Here is an 18,861-nt window from a genome sequence, read left to right on the forward strand (position 1 = left end):
TTTGCATCACTTTTATTCAATCATATTTGTATCTTTCTCTCTCTTACTCTGTCTAGGTCACTATTTGTTTATTTTCTACTTTTGTTTGTTTATTATTTACATTTCTTGTGGTTCCATATTTTATAGGTATATAACATACTCAAAAGAGGAGGAAGGGGCTTGGTGTATTTCAATCAGTGCATGGTTTCATTTTAGATAGTAGATCCTTGAGGTAAGCATGTGTTGATTTTGTTAGAAGGTTATGATACTATAAATTCCAAATGATTATTGAAAGAAATTTGCCTTTGTAGGACATGCTTTGGGACCACAAAATACTGCCATGCACGGTTAAAATATTTGGTAAATAACTAAGAGAATTTGTATTTTGCAAATTCTTGATGCCAACCAAGCAAATAAATTAAGTTCATGGGATTAATTTTTTTCCTTGTCCAGCCTTGCAGCAACCCAAATTGTATATATTTGCATAATTATGGCTCTCAGGATGCTAGTTTCAGCCTTGCAATGAGATCCATCAAATATCAAAATACCAAACCCATGGATTCAAACATGAATTGGAAAAGAAAGTAAATTTATTTATATATATTAAAAAAAAAAAAAAAAAAAAATCCAAGTAGAGCTAAAAGAAAACCTAGCTTTGAATCTTATATTTTTTTATATTTTTTTTTGGATCTAAGAAACACCCCCACTAATGGTGCCAATTACAACCATATCTAAGATGAAAGGAATAATTTAATATAACATATATAACATAAACCACAACATTTACTATTTCAATATCTGCTATTTTCCAATTTTAGTGAGAAAATAGCTAGAGTATTGGTGCATATTAATTAATTTAAAAACAGAGCGAGAGAAAGAGACAGAAAGATTGTAGACACCATTCAAACTGCAACCTGAAACAAGTCCCAAATTCAAGTCATTTTCCCAAAATTTCATGGCCAACAAACACAACCATTAAATGTATATATATATATATATATATATATATATATATATATATATATAGCCCCTAAAAGCGAGACGAATTTGAATTCCAAACCCTAGAAATTAACAATTATGGATTCAAAATTATAAAACAAAAACCATAGGAAACACACATCACCCTGTATTTCCTAACCAAGGACAAGCATGACTCAAAAGTAAACAAGGATTAACAACCATATAGGAGCACAAATAATGATGGGATACCAAGAACAAGAGGCACAAATCCAAGAACAGAGCACGAGAAACAAAGAAGGAACAAGGAGGAAGAAGCACGCACCCACAATTCCTAAGGATTAGTGATCTACTACACCAAAGTGAAAACTTTTGAGGAATGTTAGTTTACCAGAATCAAGGGTCACAACTGGTGGAGGTGTGCCTGAAGGCGTCAAGATGGGGCTTGCAGAACGAGCGGCAATTGCATTCTTCCCAGCGGTGGTGGAGCTCATCGTTAGTTCCATTGCGGTGGAGGTTGTCGTCGGCCATGGTGTGGAGGGAAATTTTTGTTGGGAATTAGTTTGCAAAAACATGTTTACGCAGCAAAAAATAAAATTCCTAAGCCAAGATCGAACTTTATGAAAAATAATGCTATTTTAAAATAAATTGCAACTTGCTCCTTGATGAAGAACGTGTGATGAGACCTTTAGATCTTCTCACCAATGACTGATGATAACTAAGAGAGTGGGCTCTCAACTTGTTATGTAAAACTTAAACTTATTATTGAGAGTTAACTCAATAATATTAGTTATTAGTAAAAACTAAAGAATTGTAGTAGTTGGTTATCTTTTGAAGAGCTATAGATGTATCTATTTATAGGCTATGAATACTAAGAGAGTGTGAGATTTAAGCAATGTAGTTAAAATTATAGCAGAAGTTTTAGTTTCCCTAGGGGTGGACAACTAGGGTTTGGAAAAACCCTAGCTCTCCACGTCATGGAGTTGACGCATGGGACTAGGGAAAAATTGTCTAGCCCATGTGTCAACTGCAATCTCCTTTGGGCTTGTGTTTTATCCCAAAGTCCAATCTCCCCTTTTGCATCACATGCACAATTTCTTTCTAACACCTGTTTTTAATAAATAAAAACAAGCAGCCCATCAAATAAAAAGTATGATATAGTTAAAATAAATCAGCATGGTGAGGGGCCTAAAAGAAAAATAAAAAGTAGCCAAAATAGTTTCAACTTATCAAGTCACTATTTAATTACAATTGATTCCACTAAATAATTGTAATTGCACTTTAGTTTATATTTTTTATTAAAACAATTAATCGTTTAAACTTACTTAATATTGAATTTTGATTCCTCCATCAAATCTTCCGTAGCAGAATTAAAGCCAAGATATTGTCATTTAATTCCTTACCTTTTTTTACTTGAGTCATTGATTTTATTTATTATTTTTCGTACTCGTGAAGGACTTATCACATGTACATTAGCATTTTGGTATCTCCAACTAGTGACTGAGAATAATTCAATCCATAAAATCTATATCAAAGGAAAATTTCTTATCATTTTAATAAAAGACTTGGATTCTTTCTTGAGAAAAAAACTTTCTTACAATGTTAATTGCGATCACTCAACATATTGAGAATGTTGACCATTAATTTGGTCTTACTCATAAATGCATCAAAGTGATCTACACTTCACATCTGAGTACACAATTCTCTTAGGATTTAGAATCAATATCAAAAGTAATATTGGGAGTATGAATTTTTTCCATTGACAGTATTTTAGTGGAAAAATAATTCACATGGCCCGTTCAGTGCGTAATACCTACACATCAACCCAAAGCCTCTAACTTCGCCTAATCAAGATAAATCACAAAGATTTTATGTGTAACAGTCTTCGCAAATGGAATGCCCAATTCCATTATCGACTGCGAACTATACAATGTTTAAGACTACAAGAATTATGGTCAAAGACCTTGTGTGATAACCCGTTACTCACACCATAGACCATATTCAATGTAATCAAAGAGCATTTCACATGCAAAATATACATAATCAATATTAAGCATGTAAAATATCATATGCCTTATGCTCAAAATAGATCAGTGAATAACAACTTTATTCATAACAAACTTATATGTCAATAATACATTGGATTTAGGGCATAAACCCCAACAATTTTGGGGGAGCTGACGGAAGGTGGTGGAGGTGGTCGGTGATGATGGTAAAGATCGCAAACGCACGGTAGGGAGAAATTTTAGGGAAGAAATTTTGGGTGGGAAATGAGTTATTGTGAGAGGGAATGATTTTTTACCAAAAATATCTTCACGCACTTTTTCAAAAGGTTTTTGTTTTTGTTTTTTTTTTATTATTTTTTTTTAAATAAGTCAGATGTGGCATGTGTCATGTCAGCAGCGTGATAACTGTTTAATCACACCGTTGTGTAGTATAGCATTACTATAAGATTTATTTGTTGTATGAGAGAGGAAGTGCTTTGTGCAACTTGAATTAGGAGCAGGTCTCTTCCTCTTATGTTTCGGTTTTGTCTCCAAGTCTAACTAGTATTTGGACTCCTTAACCAACTTGTAGTAGGAGTATGAAGACATAACGGTTTTCTTATATTGTAAGAAAAGAGGAGCACGAACATGAATATGAATATAGCGCTATAAGGTTCTTTTGTTCTTGGTTTTGGAGGAGCCAAAACAAGAGAGAAAAAGAAAAGGGTGCTACGGTGAGAGAGAGAGAAAAATGGAGACTAGCCGCCATCTGTTTCTAGCAAAAAAAGAGTTCGTATTTCTGTCTTTTGGGAAATAATCTTTATTGTTTGATAGTGAGATTTAGGTGTATTAAGGTTTTGAGTTCCACTAGTGGACGTATCTCATATTAAGGGACCATTTAAATCTTGGTGTCGTGTGTGATTGATTTAATTTTTGTCTTCTTATTTTTCGCATCTCACGGGTCTTGAAAAAATGATAAATTTCGTATCAGGAAGGACTATAGATTCTAGAGTTCAAAAAAACTATTGTAATAGTCTCTTTTAAGTCATTCTAGATTGCCTTTCTCTAATATATGAGATTTAAGATTTGAGTTCTTGGACTTTTGGAGCCTAGAAATTGATCTTTTATCCTTAAGCTTCAATCTTACTTTCTTTTCTTTGCTATGATCTTGTTTATTGTTGAAATTTCTTTTTAAACCCTTTTGTAAGCATCAATTTGCTAAAAGGGAACTAAATAAAAACACATTGTGTTTGGTAATTCCCTCTAAGAGCATTCACAGCGGATCATCTAAATTTCAATCTAAAATAACTAACCAAAATTTACTTTATCTGATTTAGTTAATGGGTTTTAAAAGGCATCTTCCATCTAATTATCTATTATTAACTCTAAATCCTTTAGCATCAATTTGCTAGAAGGGAGCTAAATAAAAACACATTTTGTGTTTGATAATTTCCCTCTAATATTAATCCATTGTGCAAGAGCAAGAGTTAGGAATCGGTGTTTATTTAACTAGTTATAACATAATTAAATTTGAATTCTAGAGATGCATAACATTAAAATAGAAAATATTTAACAAGTTATTTTATTTAACTGAGACTCAGAATAGGATGGACATGGTCACACGAGTGATATTTGTTTCATAAAAAAGGAGAGAGAGAGAGAGAGAGAGGGAAAGAGGGAACAAGAGGTTGGGAGAGAGAGAGAGAGAGTGGGGATGAGAGATTCAAGCGCTTTGTATTTGCGCTTGGGGGGAGGCCTGAATGCGTGTCGTTGCTGTAGTTTTAAATGGCGTCTTTTTGCTAAAACTACTATTTGGGATATAGAGTAGAGAGAGAGAGAGAAAAAGAGCCTTTTAATTTTTTAAGAGTTCCCATTGCAAGCCCTTCGATTATTCTTCTAGGGCTATGCTTGGTTTCCTCTTCTCAGACTATGCCTTCTCCGATCAGGTAAATCTTGGTTGTGCTTGTTTTTCAGTTGCATAATCTTATTGCTCCAGTTTGTTAAATTTATCATTCTTGTCTGAGCATTAACGTATGAAAATTACAGGATTTTATTCCTTAACTTGTCGTTTTTATTATAGGTTCTTGCTTTTCTGGGGATTGATATTTAAGTGACTTTTAATTGTTTATGATGGTACCTGATTAAGACACGGATGGGATGGTATTCTAATGCTATGTAATGATTATTGAAACCGGAAACTTTTATGGGCATAGAACTTTAATAGACAATTGAATGTGGGTTTAAGTCTCGAAATATTATTATCCATAAAAAGAAAGAAAGTAGAATTGTTAATCTGTGCTTATAATCCCATATGCAAACCCCTGGATTTTGTATCTTTAGGGCTTTGTTTTGGATCTCTATGAAGTTATATAAAAGGAAACTAGTTAAAGATGGATTTGGCTGAGTGGGTTTATGGTAGGACTGCCCAAGAAAGTGTTGGTCCAAGTGAGAATCCTACTTCTTTGCTTTTGTTGGCCACCACTTGAGATTTTATTCCACTAATCACCTGGTGTGCATGGAGCAAGGGACTACATGTGTCTGGGGATTAGTAGGTGGTAAAGGAACGCTGGACACCTCTTAAACAAACGAAACCGTTTTTAAGCCTTCCCTTGGTCTTTCCAAAAATCAAATGGGGGATGAAAAGGATTACATCTAAGATGATGTAGTTGGGAGTGCGATAAGATGTAGATATACTTCAGTTTTCCATTGAAGTTTAAGTGTCTTAGAGGAAAACAAAGAAAAATCTTGTCAGGATACTGCAAGAAGTAACACCTTAGAGTTCTCAAAAGAACTGACAGGCCAAAGATAATTTCACTTATAACAATTTCTCAATTGTCATCGCCTCTATTTACGAGAAGATAAAACTCTGAAATCCGAGGGACATTAAACCATGACCCCGTAATTTATTCTAATCCTAATCCTAATGGCATATATCCGCATAGTTAAAAGTATTTAAATGACTCAAAGCCTCTATTTAACTAAAAAAGCTCATGAACATGATCTGCGAAAAAACCATCTGAAATTGTAGATCAGGTCACATGATCTGCAAAAAACCATCTGAAATTGTAGATCAGGTGGTAATAAGATGGGCTTCTAAGCGAAGAAGCATATTTTATAGTCATCATTGGCAACTGTATTCTTGGGGTAGGTCCTAATGGGTCTCTTGTGCAACATTGAAGAAGAACATGCATTTTATGGAGGAGGCTTTTTTGTCCCATCCATATGCATTGGATGCTGATACATATCATACACATCTAGATACGCCTTTTGCACCCTAACTTTAAAAAAAAGTTTTCCAGGATGCAGATTGGACAGGACCCAACACTTTTGAGATATGGAGAACCCTTAAACGACATTTTTTTTCCCCTTTTGTTACCTTGAATGGGCTTCTTATTAAATAATTAAGAACATTTTTGGCAATATTCTTTGGGCCAAATGGCACCTTCGCTCCCCTAAGCATTGGATGGTGGGCGAGAAAATTGACACAGCTAGAAAAAAAGACAAAAAAGAAGCTCAGCAATAATTTTGGGGACATGCTGTATTTGGTAATCTTTTCCCTTAATGGGAAACAGAAAAGAAAGTAGAACATCTTTTTGCTTTATAAGTTGTTTTTAATAAAATGTAATGAGAATGATTCTTGAAAATATGTTCACGTTTCAAAGTTTTTTTGTCCTTTTGTCTTTGCTGACTCTTGAGAATGGAACAATGCTGATCGTCAATAAATGAATCTAATTGGAACCATCTAGAGCAAATCAGTCCAAAGCAGGAAGTTTCATAACATCATGTAAGTGTTATCCACTTTAACCAAAAAAGGAAATAAGTTAGAATAATTCAGTCACTTTCAGCTCCTTTGTTTTTAATATAAGCAGTAGTTGGGGGGGGGGGGGGGGGGGGGGGGGGGGGGGGGGGCTGAGGTGGCTTTGATTTTAATTAAAGAAATTTGCTATAGGGTTTGATTTTAATTCAAAAAAATGCCCCTTTGGGCAATTACTTATCAAAAAGGAAAAAGAAAGAAAGAAGGAATTTCCATTCAAAACATATGAGGGTAGTGGTGAAGATTTATATGGATCTGTCTAGAGAGGAGCTGGTTTGGTATCTCGAGTTGTCTTCGGAGTTGGAGTTTGTGAATTCTTTTACGTCATATATATGGTTGCTTGCCAATGAAATTGATTGAAATTATATGGTGACTTTGCTTTTAAATTAAGAAATTTGCATTAGTTGGAAAGGAGCTGCTTTGGGCTCTCAAGTTTTTTTAGTGCAAACAAGGTTTTAGAGTTGGGGTTGGTGGATGCTTTTATTTCATACTCTTTATTGTTTGGATGACATTGACATTGATTCTAAATTATATGGTGATTTTTTATTTTAAATTTAGAAGTTTCCTATAGTTGAAGATAAGAGGGTAAATGTTTTTGTTAGGAGAGGAGTTGCTATGGTTTCTTAAGTTTTTTGAGTGCAAACAAGGTTTCAGAGTTGGAGTTGGTGGATTCTTTTGTCATACTATTTATTGGTTACTTGCCATTGACATTGGCAACAATGCGGTGTTATGCATACTTTCCATTAGTGAGTTCTGGGTGTAGCTCTAGTAAGATTCAAATTCAATATTGAGATAGACAATAAGGTCCAAATTCAAAGTTGGCCTCAATGAACTCATAAATGTGTAATGGATTCTGAAGTCACATAAATGTTTGAAGGTCTGGAATTGATCCAAATCTGAATATTTATGAGATATACGTGTACTTGAAGTTTTCTAATAAAGAGGCCAAGTTTAGCCTAGATAGCACTACCCCCCTTCCCCCTATAAGGTTGTAGTTGAAGTCATTGGTTGATTACTTATTGGGTGTGGGTATAGGTTCCTAGTAAAAAAAAAAAAAGAAAGTTATATAACTATGTAATTTTTCTTTTTTGGTAAGTCACTGATGTACATGGTTTTGAACTCACATCCACCCTCCACCCTGTTGAAAAGGGAGGTAGTGTCATTTGATCTAGAGCTCTTTGACATATATTCAGATTTTCAATTAGATTTAGATCTAATTGAGTCAAATCTATTTAGTTGCAAGTTTTATTTAATTATAATTAAAAATTGAGAAGGATTTGGGTTCAAACCTTTGGATCTAATATTGCATCGAACTTTAATCAGTTTAAGTTCAAATTGGATTTGGTTTTGACCTGATCCATTCACATCCCTATTTGATTCAATTTAACTGGCACTTGTATTTGTCATGAAGCTGTATAAACTATAGCTATCTTGTGTTGCTACAATTTGGTCTATAGAGTGAGAGACTTGAACAAGTATTGACTTCTATGATTATGAGGAGTCCTCATGCAAGCTTAAATTATGTTCTCAAGCTCACTAAAAGTTTTCTTCTATTGAGTTTGATTCAAATGCATTGCTCGGATATATTCAAAACAGGCATAAGAGCATCAACCATGGCTTATGCATTTTGGATTTCTATTTAAAATAGCCAACCAAACCCCAAAAAGATATCTCCATCCGGTTCTCTAAACCAAATGCATTTTGCATTTCATCTACATTAATCTACAATGCCTGGAACATTCTTCATCTTCTCAATTGTTGGAAATTTCTTGGGTGGGGACATCCTAGAGAAGTTATCTGGAAAGTTATTCCTACCTTCTTAATGTGGAGTATTTAGAGAGAAATGAATCGTCGGCTCTTTAAGGATAGTGAGACCAATGTGCTTCTTCTTAAATTCTCATTTTTGAGATTTCTTCTGGATTGAGCTATTGTTTATCTTCATAACTTTCCCTCAGGGAATTTGGTAGATCTGATTTGTTTTCTAAATTGTAGTAGCTATTAGAGCTTTGGCTTTCTTGTATATTCTTCGTATACGAGGGATTCTTCGTTTTTTAATAAAATTCTTATTATTCATTAAAAAACAAAATACAATGCTTACCCAAATGTAGGGAAGCATTGTAGCTCTATGGATAAATTTTTAATTACTCTCTCTCTCTCCCTCCCTATCTTTGTTTATTCAGTTCTTTCTCCCTCTTCCTTTTTCTCTCTCACCCTCTCATCACTTCATCCCCTAGCCAAGCCAATATTTTGCTTCAAATTCCCACATGTTAGACGCCGATGACAGTGTATGCACCGGCATCGTCAGAAATGCCGGCCAGTGGGTTACTATGCCACCTACGTATTCCAGAAGTACATCACCAATCTTGAACACCGATCGCCATGTGCAAGCCTGTGGCTTCTAGAACTTTCTCTTATTTCGTTTAATTCTTTTAGAATTCGAATGATTGTGCTCTGTCTAGGAAAGTTGAGAAACTGGACAAATGGAAATATTTGTTGCATTTAAATTTTGAATTGAAAATTGTGCATTTGATTGGATTGGTGGGAAAAGTTTGCATTAATTAGCTAATGCCAGTAATTTGTGCCAGTAATTGAAAATTGTCCATTTTATGAGTTGATGCCAATAATTTGAGTCGTAGAAGAGTTTGCATAAATTAGCGTCAACACATTTTAATGCATGGGAAAAGAATGGACGATGGTTATATATATATATACATATATATACATATATATATATGTATATATATATATATATATATATATATATATATATGTATAAATGAATAGAAAATTATTAAGAAGATTATTTTAATAGAATAGAGAAAGAAAGAGGGGCTTCTCTCTAGCTAATTGATGTTGTCTGTGTAAAAAGAACGAGGATTCTACCTAGAGGTTCGATTTCTGTTCCGTCCTCTCACTTTCTCTATCTCTCTTAGCCTCCTGCTTGGTCGTCTAGCTTTGTATTTCGGTCATCTATTTCGTTGGGTGGTTCTTTGTTTGGCGATGTAGTTTTTTGGGTTGGTAATCGTAGTCCCGGGGGCGTCGTAGATGGATAAGATTTTCTTAGTGGAGTCGAAGTCTTTCACCTTCTCGGTTTTGGGTGGAGCGTCGACGTTGAGGGTGGAGGAGAAGAGGAAAAATTTCTTGGGGGTGGTCTTTTTGAATGCTCAGAGCTCCGAGTGGCTTGCGTCGACTATGGAATTGTTGTTGGGTCTCCTGGCAGAGCAAGATTTTGTTAAGTCATTCAGAGAAGGTTCAAAGGTCCTAATTGCTCGAAGAGGTGGGAATAAAGCTGGGCGCTATTTAGAGGCAACAACATTCGGGTTGGGCAGTTGGAAAGGGTCCATTGTTATCCCCGAGGGCCGTGGAGGGTGGGGATGGCTTAAATTCTCCGACGAGTTGAGAAAGGTTGTAGATTTTTTCTCAGTCTCGGTGGGTGGCGAGCTTGGCTCCTCATCTACATCGGAGAAGAAGGCGGTGGAGGATGTTCGGCCGACTCTGGGTTTGGCCCCAAAGTGGACGAGGCGTTCTTTTGCAGAGGTTTTGAGGTCGGATTCGACCACTGTTGCGAAGACGATGCCCTTAGTGGGTGAGGGTCGGTCCTGGTTAAGGGCTTCGTTGGCGACACCATGCGAGCTTGATCTTCTTTCGGCGGTGCGGCATGCAAAGGCTGTTCCGAGATCGGCGGTGGATTGCCTTTCTTTGGAGGCTCACCCGCTTGATCTGTTGGACAAAGACCAGACTGTACGTTCGCAGGGTAAGTACTCTCGTTTGAATTTTGAAAATTCGAGATTGCGGACGTGGCGTAAGTTGGGTCCCGGGTTTTATTTGGCTTTGGGCTGGGCTGTGAGGAGAGTTCTGACCCGATTTTCCTGGAGGTGTCCTTTGGGTTGGTTCTGAATCGGCTTCCTCCTGGGGGTTTGGAGGTTACAGTGTTGGGAGCTAAAGAGGGCGCGAGTCCAGTTTCATCGGCTTTTGTTGGGGTTTCCTCTAGGCCGGAGCCCTCGTCGGCAGCAGATACAGGGACAGTTTCAGGAACGGAGGTTTCTTCTGGGGGTGAGTCGAGCAGGTCCTAGGTGTTTCTGGCGGTTTCTAGCCGGACTCCAGCCTCTAATTTGTTCGGTTTTCCCCCTTCTCCGGCACCAGATATGGGTTTTCCGGCGGATCCTGCTTCTGTCTCTTTCAAGTTCACTCCTTTGGGGAAGCTTCAGATTCCTAAACCCCTTGCTGCCCCTCTGTCTCTCGCCGGAGCAACTATTTTGGGAGAGAAGCTGCGTTCTCCCCTCCCTGTGGTGGCTTCTAATCCTTTTCAGTGTTACTACAGGAGGGCAAAAAATTTGAGGGAAGGGCATTCTGTGAAGTGGAATAATGGGTTACTTTCTGACTCTATGGAAGCCGTGAAGATGTCAATTGGCTTCATTGATAAGAGGGTTACAGGTGCAGAGCTGCCAACTGAGAAGGCGGCAAAGCCTCCTGCAATGAAGATGTCAGTGACGCCAGTGAATCAAGGCCTTTTTAGGAAGGGGTTTCTCAACCTTCCCCCGATTTTAGTCCCTCCCGTGGCGCTTCAAGAGGTCAACAATGGCGGGATGGTAGGTCCTTCGTCCCCTTTGAGTGGTTGCTTTAATGGTGTCTCCCAATCTCGTAATTGGCCAGTTGGTTTTGATCATAATGGGGAGATTGTGGTGTGGGAGGAGGATGAAGATGATTATTGGGACAGTTTGCCCTTAGATTGGGCGATGGATGGGGATTTTGGGGAGGAGGCTCTGGCTATTCGGGATGCCATGGAAGAGGAGTTCCAGTTTTTTGCGCGCCATAAGTCTAAAGGGAAAAGGGAGCTTATAAATTTGCATAGTTCCATCAACTATGGTGACGCGAACTACCCTTCTAGGCATAGGAAAGGCAAGGCACACATGTTGTAGGTTTGTTGTGCCTTGTTGGGTAGTGGGTAGTACTGTTCTTAGTTGGGTTCTTTTGTAGCTTGTTTTGGTTCCTTTGTGTTATGGGGCCTTGGTTTTGTGGGTTTTTTTTGGATTAGCTTTGGTTTTCCCTGTGTGCTTAGGGGCGCCTTACGCTTTCTTTAATAAAGTTCTTCTTACTTATCAAAAAAAAAAAAAAAAATAGAATAGAGAAAGAATTTAGATAAGCGGATGTATGATGTTTTGAAAAGTGACTATTTAAAATAGAAAAAGTAGCATTTGGTTAGTTATTTTAGATAGAAATTTAGATAAGCCATTAGGGATGCTCTAATATGTTGACTTGAGAAAAAATGGAGAATTCGCTCAATAGTCATGAAACATTTTTTTGGCTAATACTTTCTTTCTTTTTTCTTTTCCCCCCTTTTTCCTAGCTGTCCTCTGCTTGTTAATCTTTCAAATGACACTATTATCGTAATTGTCAGTGTAGATATGAGGTGTCTCGGTTTAAAGTACACAAGCTTTATCTAATTTGTTAGTCATGGCCCAAAGATGGTTTCTAAGTAAAGAGTATCAATTTTATAATGAATGAATAAATTATTTTGAAAAATATTTTTGTCAAAATTTAGCAAAGAATTTTTTTAATAAATTGCAATTACTTATCAAAAAAAAAGAAAAAAAGATGTTAGTTGGGTTTTGATTATAAATTTTCAAGTCAGTGGTGTTGAGATGGGAGTCTAATTGAAGTGTTTGAGGGTGCTTATTTGTGTAGTCTGTGATAAACCTTGTTTGTGCCATTTCACTTTCCTATCTTCATAAACCCAACTTTTTTCAGGAGCAAATTTTTGCATTCAAATGAAAATAAAAAAGCCATCACTTTCCAAAACTACCCCTATTTAATCTATGTTTAACACTATTCTACCTCAAAAATTAAAAGTTAGTATAAGAAAGTGGACATCTATTACAGGACATCCCAAAAAGGAAAGAGGGACGAGCAAAATTTGATGGAGTACAATACATTGAAATATATTGGCTTTTTTGTTCACCTATGCATTTATTATGATTCAATCAAAGAATTTACTAGGTAGGCAATGCACTCATTTGTTCTACCATTTTTTACCTTGTACGCTTTTATTTATTATGTTTTTTTTGGGATAATGGCCAGGAAGGTTGATGCGGTAAAGGGAGGATACTTTGAGGCTGCATTTCATTTTTTATTTTTATATAAATATCAACTTTGAAACATAGAAGGGAGTTTTTCATTGTCTTCCCTTGGCAGTTGAAAAGCAACGTACACCAAATATTAGTGAAGTTGTCTTGGGTGAAATGTTGATGCAGAGTTCCCTTCCTAGTTCAACTGAAGCTGCTCTATTTTTTGTATCTGATCATGGTAAAGAAGATACCTTATGTGATTGGATGGCAGACACTGAAACTTTTCGGATTCCAAATTGTGATAAACACTCTCATGGACAGTGCAGAAAGGCTAAATCAATTATAGAAGGAAAAGAGATGGCTGATAGTCCAAGCTCCTTAAATTTTCCAAGGAGCTATGCGCAGCCATCAACTGTTAGCACAATATCTGAAACTTGTGTGCCAAATTTTGTATATAGGCGAAGGAAGCTACAGGCAAACTCAGTCACCATTTTTTCACCACAGGCTGCAGCAAACACAAAGAGAAGTGCTGATTGCCTTTCAGTCATAAGTTCTGATGCACCTTCTGTGGTAGCCAAGGAGCAACTTGTGGGCTTTCAGGTTGAGCATGAAAGTCAAACTGTTGGAGTGCCCATCAAGGCTCCTCCTTTATGCATAAAAGAACCCCATGTTTTAAGTTCACAATCTATCGATGGATGTTCAGTTGGGGAAGAGCATGTTTCTGATGCAGCACTCAAAAATATCAGGCAAAAAGTTTTAGAGGTGGACAGTATAAATGACAGTTGCTCATCATCAAAATCAAATATGGAACTTGTTTCAGCTTCCATGATGACTGAAATGGATGACCCTGGTGAGTGCTCCTCATCTAGTGTAATGGTGATGGAAGTCAAGGGGCAAGATCTTTCAGAAAACGATTTATGCATTTCTATACTTAGAAGCCAGGGGGTGTTTGGAGGAGTTTTGCCTACCAAAACTCATGATTCTGCTGAGGATGCAGGAACTAGTAGTGGAAGAAGCTGCTCCCGGTCATGCAAGATTTGCGGTCATTCAGAAACTACACTGAACATGCTTATTTGTGATCATTGTGAAGAAGCATTTCATGTTTCATGCATCAATCCCCGTACGAAGAAAATACCAACTGATGAATAGTTTTGTCATTCTTGTTTGAAAAAGAAGCTTAAAATTCCAAAGGAAACAGCTACCAGAAGTTAATTAATAAGAATAATTAACTTGGAATGTCACTTGCAGAATTTTTCATATTAATTAACTGGTAATTGACTTAAAGTGTCGTGTGTATTAACAATTTTAGAATAAAGGCAGAAAAAATGTAACATTGATCTGAGCTAAAAGACTAATTTAGTGCTTGAATTTCAATACAAATAAAGATGTTTGAATAATTGATATAATTTGAATTGTATTTGAAATTATGGCCGGGTGTTAGTTGTATAAGAGTATTTTTCACGGAAAACAATGATAGAAAATTATTTGAAATATGAAAAGTTATATAGAATAATTAGAGTTATGAAAATTAGTCGTATAAATAAATAATTTATCATTTAATATAAATAAATATTTTTTTAAACCAAAAAAAATAGGAATTTTTATTTTATTTTTATTTTTTAGCATTTTAGCCATTATTTAGTGGTATCTTATTATTATATTATATAGCTTATTAAAACACCCTCATCCCATTTATTATAAACAAATCCAAACTTCCAGCAATTTCTCTAAGCTTCACCACCAACACCAGCATGTTCTCTTCTTTGTGAACTCCAAATTCCAAATACAATACGCATTTCATTCGCTGCCTTATTCACAACCTTCAAACACACAGACACACAAAACTTTCTCTCTCCCTCCGTGTGTGTGTATGTGTGTGAACTGGCGTATCAGATTCTCAAATCTCTCTCTGACCATTGGATCTGAATCTGACGCCTAAGTGAGAGGCTCAGCTCTGATCGGAAATGGAGAACCTGATCTCTTTGGTGAACAAAATCTAGGAAGATTGTACCATGCTCGGTGACCACGATTTTGGCACCGTTGCCAACGCCACCCTCCGCCAGCTCTCCCCAACTCTCGGTGCCACCGTCACCTTCCACTCCCAATTCGACATCCTCTCCATCTCCGCCACCTTTTTCCTAGGCACCGTGTCCTTCCCCGTCCCCAACGGCTTCTCTATCTCCCTCGTAAGCCCCTAGGGCTAGATCGTCAGCGGCCTTGTCGCTGGATTCCTCGTCGCCGTCAAACCAGTCTTCATAATTGCCGCATCCTTCAACAACCCCTCCTACCACCGGATTCCAGCTGGGGACGAGGTCTGTATAACTCGTGTTTTTTTTTTTCCCCGGGGCATTTCAGGCGCCATTGTTTCACGCGTCTGACGCCTTGGACAAAACAAAACTCTGGGCATCTGACTTGCGTAATCCCATTTCAGGAACAAGCTGAAAGTCTTCAGAATCAGATTGTAATTAAGAGCCCCAGCTTCAAGAAAAGCTCAAAACTTGCTACAGTTTTTCACTGAGAGAACTGGCAAAGCAAAAAAAAAAAAACGAAAAAAGTACAAAACCCTAAACCCTGAAAGTACAGCCAACAAAAGTTGTTGGCTTAAAAATAGTAGGAAGAAAAAGCCAAGAATTAGAAGATGTATTTATTAAGGAACAGACTACAAACCCTACAAAATTTTAAAAGAAAAAATCGTTTTTTATAACGTATCAAAATCTTCAGGAAAAGTCTATGAAAAAAAACACACTCAGAAACCAAAAGGTCTCAATCATTCTGTGAAAAAAGCAGAAGATGTTGCAACCTCTGATAAAACGGGGCAACCCAAACCCCTAGAGAAGACGAAGAAACCCAAACAGTGATGAGAATGGGTTTTGACCAAAACGAATGATAAATATCTCAGAAGGAAAAGTTACCCAATAAGGAAACCAGACACTCTGAGTACACACACAGAAATGGAAGCATGAAAACTGGGACAGAGAGAAAGAAGGGAGGGATAAGAATTAAGAGAGGATGGGATATACTTCTGTGCAGAATTAGTAGTAGGTCACGAGGAGGAGCAGATAAAAGGAAAAGTTCCGTTGGGAGGTCTGTTCTTATAGGCAGGCACAAACAACGCACAGACTCTCTTTCTTTTCTTTTTCTTTTTTTGAACAGAGTAGCAAATGCTACTCAATATATTGCTGAAAAAAGTCCGAAGGGTTACATAATGAGAAAGGGATACAAGATCCTACAACTCTAAGCCAGAAGGATCTGACTTAACAAACAGCTGCCTTGGCAGAAACCCAAACCTTACAGGAATTACATTGGGGCCTCTCTTTACATTAAGCACACTCACAAAATAAAAAAGGGCTTATCTCGCATTTAGCTAAAAAATTCCGGTAAAATTTGAGCAATACAAAGATAAAACTATACTGGAGAAACAAAAAATACACAACACAATGACAGGAACATCCTAATACAAGCTGCCAGCAGTGAAGAAGTGGCGCACAGACTCTCTTTCTGTGTGTGGAGAATAGAGAGAGTGTACCGATGGGTTGCAGAAGTTGCAGGGGTTCTGTTTGAGTGATCATGGGGGGATGAAAACAGAGGAAGAGACAAATCAGACAAATGCTCAGTTTCAGCAGTTCCCCGGTGTGGGACCACTTTGTTTTTGCCTTCCTCTCTTTTACCACTTCAATTATTTTATCTTTCTTATTTACTATATTGACCTTCTTTTCTTGTTTTTCTTTAGTTCTTACTTATAATTTTGCCTTAATTTCCTTTTTTTCCTCTTTTTTTTTTTATTTTTTTTTATTTTTTTTAGGGTGAACTAAATTCAACCCATTTTGATAAATAAAAGTCTTTGTACTAAGGTTGTCTCTGTTCTCTGTTTGTGTCTATTTTTGCTGCCTTTTCCATTATGGTTCGGTTGGATTATAGCTTAATCCCCTTCCCCTTTCTCATGTTTGAATAGAAAAAAAAAAAAAAGAAAAAAAAAGAAAAAAAAAAGAGATAGAGAGAGAGAGAGAAAGAGAAATTCTAGAGAATAATTGCTTCCCTGATTTTTTATTTTTTATTTTTTATTTTTTGTTTGAATGATAAGGAGAAAAAAAAAAAAAAAATTGATTCAAAAGAAAATGCCATTTTGGAGTTTTATCAATAATTTGTTTGAGTAGGTGGAGATCCGGTATTTTATGAATCCTTGTGTAAGGGATTACAAAAAGTCATAAAAATAAAAGAAGGGGGTCAAATCTATCAAAATTCTACATTTTAGTTTTAATTTGTTAAGCAGTAAGTATTGAAGAAATTCATAATGAAATAGAAAAAAAGAAAAAAGAAAAAAGAAAAAAAAAAAAGAACAAGAAAATAGCGGAAGAAATAGAAAAAACAAAGACAATGGATTTTCGGGTGATTCGATGTTAGACACCTACGTTCACTACTACAAAAAAGTCTAATAGGCTACATTATGCTTTTATTCTTTGATTATATTTACATTACAAATGGATCATATTTATAGGGAATTGGGATAGGTGGAGATAATATCAAATCTAATTACAATCATATATTCTAACAAGCGTAGCATATTTATATATCTTTCTCATTTTCTTCATTGGCCGTTGAAAAGCTAGTGAAAGCCATGTGGGGACTATGGCCCTTGGTGATGATCGGTCCAATGGTGCCATCAGCCTACCTAGACCAACAGATCAGTGAAGACAGAGCTTACGGAGCCAGTCTTTGGGAGCTTGGCAGCGACCGGTGCTTGACATGGCTAGAGACTAAACCACCAAAGTCAGTGATATACGTATCATTTGGAAGCATGGCAGACATCACAGCTAAGCAGGCTGAAGAACTTGCATGGGGTTTGATAGCGAGCAACATGAATTTTCTATTGGTTGCAAAGGATTCCAGAAACAAGTTATCAATTGAAACTGTTAATTCAGTAGAAGAAAGAGGGTTGGTTGTGCCATGGTGCAACCAACTAGAGGTGCTAGCACACCCGGCTGTCGGCTGCTTTGTGACACACTGGATGGAACTCAACAATGGAGGCCTTGAGCCTAGGGGTGCCAATGGTGGCACTGCCACAGTGGAGTGACCAGCCTACTAATGCTAAGTTTATCGAGGAGTTGTGGCAAGTGGGAGTAAAGGCTAAGAAGAACAAAGAGGGGATTGTTACCAGGGATGAGCTAGAGATCTGTATAAGGGAAGTTATGGCAGGAAAAAAAGGTGAAGAGATAATGATGAATGCAACTAAATGGAGAAATCTTATAATAGGAGCTGTTAGTTTAGGTGGAAGCTCGGATAAGAACATTGATGATTTTGTGGGCAAGTTGGTGGAAGGAGAGGGGAAGAAAGCTTGATCCTGGATGGCACTAGATGAACATAATAAACTTGTTTAGATGATAATAAGTAGGGCACAGCAGATACCTTTTTGGGGATATGTTTTTCCCTTTCAATGTTCAACAAGAACTTTAGATTAAAATGAATTAAAGATCATTGCATGGGTATGCCCTGCAATCTTGTCATTTGAGCATCTCATTGATACATATCTTCCGACATATTATTTGGCTCATGCAAGATATCTTATTTAAAGTTATATCTAGGGGATATGCTGATATGACAAAGATATATAGGTGGCAAACGAGCCTGACGGCATGTGAACGAAATGACTAATCTTATAAACTTAGAAAGCTCAAGAACCAATTTTATTACTTTCTAAAATGTAGGGAGTGTTTTGATAAGCACGAAAACCACAAAGACCGTTTTTAGATTTAACCCTTATTTTTTGAAGGATTTATTTTTCAGTAGATGTGGAGGCTCAGGCGGATTCAACTTGTCAATGCAACAGATGCCGACTTAACATATTATCCTTCTGTAAAGAGTTCACTTTGAAATGTCATAACAAAACATCCTACTGTGTACTACTTCCTCAGCAAGAACTCTTTAATTACATTTCACAAACCTTAATATCAAACAATAATTTCCATGAACATCATGGATCAGGATCAGGTATCAAAAGTTCCATGCAGGAAGTGGCTTGTGGTGAGCAAAAGCTCTGAAGTAGTAACTCTAGACTATAGTGGGT

General features: G+C 36.8%; 1 protein-coding gene and 1 pseudogene across 2 annotated transcripts; both read left to right on the forward strand.

The window, feature by feature from the left end:
• Positions 1-4,614: 4,614 nt before the first annotated feature.
• Positions 4,615-14,013, forward strand: LOC133876454 (uncharacterized). 2 transcript variants are annotated; one of them, XM_062314733.1, is made up of 2 exons: positions 4,615-4,867; positions 12,814-14,013. In XM_062314733.1, exon 2 carries the CDS (start codon positions 12,975-12,977, stop codon positions 13,947-13,949), a length of 975 nt encoding a protein of 324 aa, XP_062170717.1. In that variant the 5' UTR covers positions 4,615-4,867; positions 12,814-12,974; the 3' UTR covers positions 13,950-14,013. The 2 variants fall into 2 exon arrangements, with proteins under 2 accessions (XP_062170717.1, XP_062170718.1); XM_062314734.1 differs by having other exon boundaries at positions 12,818-14,013.
• A 799-nt stretch (positions 14,014-14,812) lies between these two features.
• On the forward strand, positions 14,813-18,309 carry LOC133875160 (mogroside IE synthase-like; annotated as a pseudogene).
• The last annotated feature ends 552 nt before the right edge of the window (positions 18,310-18,861 follow it).

This window comes from Alnus glutinosa, chromosome 8, assembly GCF_958979055.1.
Source record: "Alnus glutinosa chromosome 8, dhAlnGlut1.1, whole genome shotgun sequence".
Classification (NCBI taxonomy): Eukaryota; Viridiplantae; Streptophyta; class Magnoliopsida; order Fagales; family Betulaceae; genus Alnus; species Alnus glutinosa.

Bases quoted from the DNA above. Each gene is read 5' to 3' on its own strand.
- LOC133876454 (XM_062314733.1), top strand. From the start codon at position 12,975: ATGTTGATGCAGAGTTCCCTTCCTAGTTCAACTGAAGCTGCTCTATTT.